The sequence below is a fragment of the Solanum dulcamara genome, chromosome 3 (assembly GCF_947179165.1).
Source record: "Solanum dulcamara chromosome 3, daSolDulc1.2, whole genome shotgun sequence".
NCBI lineage: Eukaryota > Viridiplantae > Streptophyta > Magnoliopsida > Solanales > Solanaceae > Solanum > Solanum dulcamara.
Genome location: NC_077239.1, coordinates 72,345,253 through 72,351,960, shown reverse-complemented (window position 1 = coordinate 72,351,960; position 6,708 = coordinate 72,345,253). Strand labels below are relative to the sequence as shown.

Sequence of the window (6,708 nt, the reverse complement as noted above, 5' to 3'; positions counted from 1 at the left end):
TATATTCAGATAATGAGAGATTTTTAAAATTAAATCAACCTAATTTATTTTCTAGGCAAGATGAACAAATAGCTAAAGCAAAAAAATAAATTTGAGTACCTAAAATACCTTTGAAGCCGCTAATAAAGATTGAGGACAAGTTTGATAATTCTTAAATAAGATTGGTCTTTTTAAAAATTTGAGGTAAAGTACAACCTAAAACATGATTGTACGATTAAACTTATGCAAAACATAATGAAAAATTAAAAAAATATATCCTTCAACTCTTGGTAAGGAGGGAGCTCAACTCACCCTTTTATATAGAGTAATCTCTCAATTTCTTCCCACTCCCCACCTAAATATTCTTAGTTTTACTTTTCGATCCACATCTTATTTCTAATTCATTCCTCATCTTTCCCAAATTAAAATTTAAGAGCAGGATAATGTGGAATATCGCAGGATTAAATTTTGGATTAATTTCATATTGTGTTTGATTATAATATAAATGTATTTCATGATAATTTGTATTGTCAATCAAAAATAATATTAATTTAATTTCAACCTTAATCGTGAATATATCGTTTTACCCCATCAAACTTAGAATTATTTACCCCATTTTTTACGTAGGATAAATAAGTCTAAATTATAATTTCAGAAATAATTTTGGAATAACTTAGTTCACCAACCAAATGAAGAGCAACGACAAAGTTATAGTGTAAGGTGACCATATTTATACTAGAAAAATTATAACTTTTTACCTGCATTAGTTTTTTTTCCTTTTTTCTATATAATTTTGTTTTTTTAAAAAAAAATAATTATTTTCTTCTGTCTTTGTTTTTGTTTTCATTTGTTCGTTTATTATACCGTGTAACAATCTATACAGAAATTAATTGTTAATCTTTGATTTTAGGGTTGTTTCATATTTTAATTAATTGTTTCCTTTTAAATATGATACAATATTGTACACAATTTTAGGAAATATTTTGTACACAAATTATTTTAAGATTGTGAACTATTAAAGAAGTTCAAATGCTGACATACTTTTGGTTCTTAAGTACTTTTTTTTTGTTTAATGTATTTTATTATGAATAAAACTGATTAATAGATTAGACTAGGAAATAAATCTAATATTTATTACTCTACATATGTCTGCTCCATTATTATTTTTTTAGAAATTTGCTAATTTCTTTGTGATTTTCGTTCTCAAGACTCGTTTTGTGAGTTGTGATGAATTGCTGACAGATGATAATTTTATCAAACTCTCTTCTTTTGATTTTCTGAATCTAGAAAAGCAATAACTAATTGAAAGATAATCAGGATGAAACATACAATTCGAAGTGATTTTATTTTGTGATTTTAAAAATCTTTAAGTAAGAGTTTATATGATCGGCAATTGTTCAATTTTGTAATTATAGTGTTTATATTTACATAGTATTTAACTAGTTCGTTATTTTTTTCAACGTATACTAAATATATCAATAATCATTCATTAGTTAGTTTAATGGTTATTAAGTTTCCTCTTAATAAATTGGCCTTAAGCCAAACTTCTAACCAGAAAAAAAGAATCTCAGTGGTTATTATTATATATGTCACGACCTAAAATGGGTCATAGTCGCACTCACACTTAACCTTCAAAGTGGGAGAACTAACTATATAAACCTCAACTTACATTAACGATTCAACTTATAAAATACGATAATATTGTGGAAGTTCAAACCTTATTAAAGTAAGAAATAACAATCCACTAGAGTCTACTACATACTATTTCTCAAAACCTGAAAGTCATCACATCAAGGACATCTAATTCTAAAATACTAAGTCTGGAAATATCAAACACTAGAATAAAATAAATAACATAGTTCGTGTCCGAACACTAAGGACATCATGTCATGACTGAGAAAATCCAACACGAGCTAGAATGAATAGCTCACCCTGGAACCTACTGTGCTAGACACTGGCTATAGCTGAGGTCGAGTCGAAGTCGATAGTATACTCGCTGCACTCCACAAAATAAAATTAAAAAAAATATAAGTAGGGGTCAGTACAGGGCAACATGTACTGAGTAAGTATCATCAGCCGACTCAAAATAGAAATCAATATGCATAAAGTAATAGCAGAAAATCAACTACAACACTTAACATGTGGCAAACAACAAGATCAAGATCAAGTGACAACACAATGAAATAATTACGTAATCAGTCAACAATATTCAAAGTATATATGAGGACTCAGGCCTCCACACCATGCTCTTTTGGGAAATGAGTTATTTGGGATTGAGTAGATTAAGTCATTTTAATATGTTTTCCTTTAATATTATCGTGCCGGAATGTGACACCCCGATCCAAATATACTGTATCAGAACGTGACACCCGATCCAAATATATCGTGTCAGCTCGTGACACCCGATCCAAATATATCGTGTCGGAACGTGACACCCAATCCAAATATATCGTGTCAGCTCGTGACACCCGATCCAAATATACTGTGTCGGAACGTGACACCGGATCTAAATATATCATGTCGGAATGTGACACCCGATCCAAAAATAATTAATTTATCATTATTTATTATCACATTGCACTTTATTAACAATATTTCATCAAGCCTTCTTTATTCAAGGCATCACTTTGATAGAGCAAGTTTAAGATTATGGATTTCACAGTCTTGGAATTTCGTCTTGGAATTTCAGACCATTCACAACAACATATCAATCAACCAAACTACAACAATTAAATGTATAGAAAACTTTACAACATTACTCAATGACTATAAATCACTATTAAGAGTCTATCTATGATATAGAATAAACTATAATCTACCACAACCGAAGTCAAGCAAACTAATTCACCGGTGATTTCCCTTTTTTTGATGCCTCAAAAAGTTCCCAATCTAACAAGTATACAATATTCGTAAGTAAACAAGTTCTTAGACATCCATACTATATATATATGTTTAACCTAGACCCAACAACTCACCCAATTTTATAATCAATTCCCTAAAACTCAAGTCTAGGGTTAAGTCTTAATTCCCCCAATAACATAAATTTAATGATATTAGTATAATATGATACTCTAATATTTAATTACCTATCTCATTATATCAAAATTTAGAGTATAATATGCTAAATCGCGAAAATTTCTCTTAATCGGACCATATGCTCAATACCTTAACTATGCAGCAACATTCTGTATCTTTTAACTTTCTGCAAATCTAGAGATTCCATATATGATAAATGTATGATTTCTAATAATTTCATTCCTTAAGTGCCATTGTCATCATTAGTTAATGATAGTCATTAACTAATTTGTTCTCCACCCACAAAATTACAAACACCATAAACTGAGACTTAAACCCAAGTATTTCAATTATATTTTCCTTTCTTTTCCTTTTTTTTTCTGCCACTCCAACAATAATTAAATAATTAATGATAATGGTGTATACCCCTACAAATAAGCATATAACCCTTGATTCTTAAATTTTCAAACAGACAAGAATATAATAATAGATAAAAACGAGGAATAGCTTCAGGTTATCTTCTCAGTTTCATTAAGAACAAATTAAAAGAGACTTCTTGGCGTATGATGTTAGAGAAGTAAAAATAATTACTAGAATTTTCTAATATTTGTTCATTTATACTATACTTTACTGTAAATACAAGTACAACAATAATAACATATCCAATGAAATTTCACAAAATAGGATTTAGAAAGAATATAATGTATGCAGACTTTACCGCACTACCTCATGGAGATAGATAATTTATTTCTAAAAGACATCCAGCTTAAGTGCATCAATCCCACATAAAAGAAGAATAAAAACAATGGAGTAAAACAATAACAATAATAAAATAATATGATAATTGAAATACAATAAACAACATATGACAAGAATAACTACAAAGACAAGATTAATCCTACACCAAGCACTAAACCTCACAAGGCAAGACAACACTCTACCCCTAATACTATCCTAATATGCGACTTCCACTCATTCCTATCTAAAGTCCTGTCTTCGATAATATGAAATTGCATCATATTATGTCTAATCACCTCTCTCCAATACGGTAAATACAGGTACAATTCTTATATTGTTCTTAAGACAATGTGGGGAAAAAAACAATTTTCAAATATATTAAAATAAAATGCTTGAAACATAGATTGCAAATCCCACAACATGATTCATCAAGTACAAAGAAACTTGTATTGAGAAAAAGAAATTCATCAAAATATAAATTGTTTAAGTACTCAAGTTACTGACATTGGTAAAGTTGAAATTGGAACATGAGGTGCTATATGCTAAAACTGAAGAACTAAATCCTAATTTTTCTTGTTCTAAATCAAACTGAATTAAATTATCCTCCATTTGATGTCCTCCAATTATGATCGATGCTTCGGTCTTAATCCCACCGTCCAAAAACCCTAAGCACCATACATCAACACCATCTCGAGCAATCCTGACCATTGAATTTGATCCAAATATCCTCCAGAACACATCATCACCGTCCATCACAAGATCAACGGTTGGAACAGCTGGTCCTACCTTCGTATCCAATACCTCATCCGCATAATAACAAACCTTAAATGGTTCCACAGGATTTGTTACTGTGAGGTTGAGCTTAGCAGATTCATTTACAAATGTCTCTATGAATATTTTGTAAATATTACTGTGTAGTGTGGTGTATGGAGTTACGGTGCTCAGCTTCGTAGAACCAAATCCCTGTTGACCAACGGCTAGGATATTCTGGTTAAGTTGTATTGGAACTCCGTTGACTTTTATAAAAGTCAAATTGATGAAATAATCGGTTTGAACCGGGTTCAGGAGAAGTGGGGTGTAATGGAGGGTTTTTGAGAGGTCAATTTCGGGTAAAAAGTAATACGGTCCAGGTGAACCGAAAAAAGCTACTCCAGGAGCAGACGGTGAACCGGATAGACATAGAGCAAAAGTGCGTGTAGATGAAAAGGAAGTGCTAACCTGCATAACGTAAAATTCAAGATTTTAAAGCGGTGCACAAAAGTACTACTGAAGTAATCTCTCTTTTTACTTTTACTTATTCAGTATTAAGTTGATACAATTAAATAACAAATAAAATATTAATTTTATGGTATTACTATTTAAATATAATAAATTTAATATTTAAAAAATATATTAAAAAATAATTATATTTAATAATAAAAATAAATTAAATATTAGAGTGGATCAATATATGTCTTACATTGATTGAGAAATAGACTAATGGTCTGCTTATGTAGGACAATTCTTCCTTCATAAGTTAACTTTTAAAATTTAGTTAGATCCTGATGTCATATTTTTAGCTACGTTCATCCTATTTAAGCTCTTGATCCACACTTGAGTGTGTCGAACCTAGGCATGAAGGGAGAATGGATTGATAATCTATTTATATAGATTTGGACAATTCTCATTTATAAACTAGTTTTTGAGTTTAAGTTAGATTCAGATATTATATCTTTACATCAGAAACTAAGTAATAAATTATTTATTAATTTTTTTAAAAAAAAATAATCTGTTTTTAATATATTGAATAAGTAAAATAAAGAGAAAAAATATTATTTATTTTCATGCATATTACTCCCACGACATTTTTTATATATATGTATTTAGTAATAATTTAATACCTTTAAGCTTTTGAGTTTATTTTTTAATATAATGACCCATAATTATAAAAATCTAAGTTGTTTTAGATTATAAATTTCATAAAAATACTTTCAATTCTAAAGTTTGTACCACTTCAAATATCATTACACAAATTATGGTAAAAGAAGTATATTCTTTTTTAAAAAAATTATGCGCCGCGTAAGATATATATAGTTACTTTAATCATAACTATGTTTATCTATAATATTCTTAAACGTCTCATTTGATTCATATTAAACGAAAGAAAATTTAATCGACGGTTCGAGAGAAGTTAGTGATTAGAACCTGCGTCGTAACGGAGAATCTGGACCGGCCTAAACCGGCTAAACCGGCAACACCTTTGGTAAGGCCTTTAAGCAAAGACTTCTTCGAACAAGACAACAAAAAGTCGGAAAACCCCCTAAGTTGACCGGGATTTCGTCCGTCGGTTACCGGCAAAGCTAGCAATTCAACAATAGCTTTGCCGGTGGAGGATTTATGAGTAATGGAGTTTAACGGAGAGAGAATACAAGGATTACTAGAACAATCGTCATGATTAGGCAGCGAGTGAAAACACTTAGCACAAGAGCGTGAGCCAATAGCAGAGCATAAAGGGGAATTGCAGGAAATAGAACGATAGGTTGATGAATTGGAACAATGGATCCAAGTAATAGAGGCGCCCAAATCGAGGAGGAGATTAGTGAGTTGTGGAGGATTTTTGAGGTAAAGAGAGAGAGTGTAGAGAAGAGTTTCATGGTCTTTAGTAATGGCTGATAAGACAGCTGAAGAAGAAGAAGAAATACAGAGACAGAAAGTGAAGAAAAGGGTGATTGTAGTAATGAGTTTATGGGGAAGCATTTCTTCTATTTTTGTTAAGAAATGGGTATTTCTAGTGGAGCATGGATTTAATATTTAAAGTGGATGATGTTTCAACTTTTTATGTATCAAAAATATACATTGAGTCATGAAAATATAATTGGTATAATTTACTTGTTTATTAGATATTTTTTTATCATTTTATATAATGTAGTAACGATGTAATATGTATTTTAAAGTTAAAGTTATATTTAAAGTTGTCAATAAGGACAAGGCTTGTTG

General features: G+C 30.2%; 1 protein-coding gene across 1 annotated transcript; it reads right to left on the bottom strand.

Moving 5' to 3' along the window:
• Window positions 1-4,215: 4,215 nt before the first annotated feature.
• LOC129883655 (probable aspartic proteinase GIP1) lies at window positions 4,216-6,505 on the bottom strand. Its single transcript, XM_055958274.1, has 2 exons — window positions 5,917-6,505; window positions 4,216-4,950 (listed from the first exon to the last, which is right to left on the bottom strand). Exons 1-2 carry the CDS (start codon window positions 6,466-6,468, stop codon window positions 4,216-4,218), a joined length of 1,287 nt encoding a protein of 428 aa, XP_055814249.1. The 5' UTR covers window positions 6,469-6,505.
• Window positions 6,506-6,708: the final 203 nt, after the last annotated feature.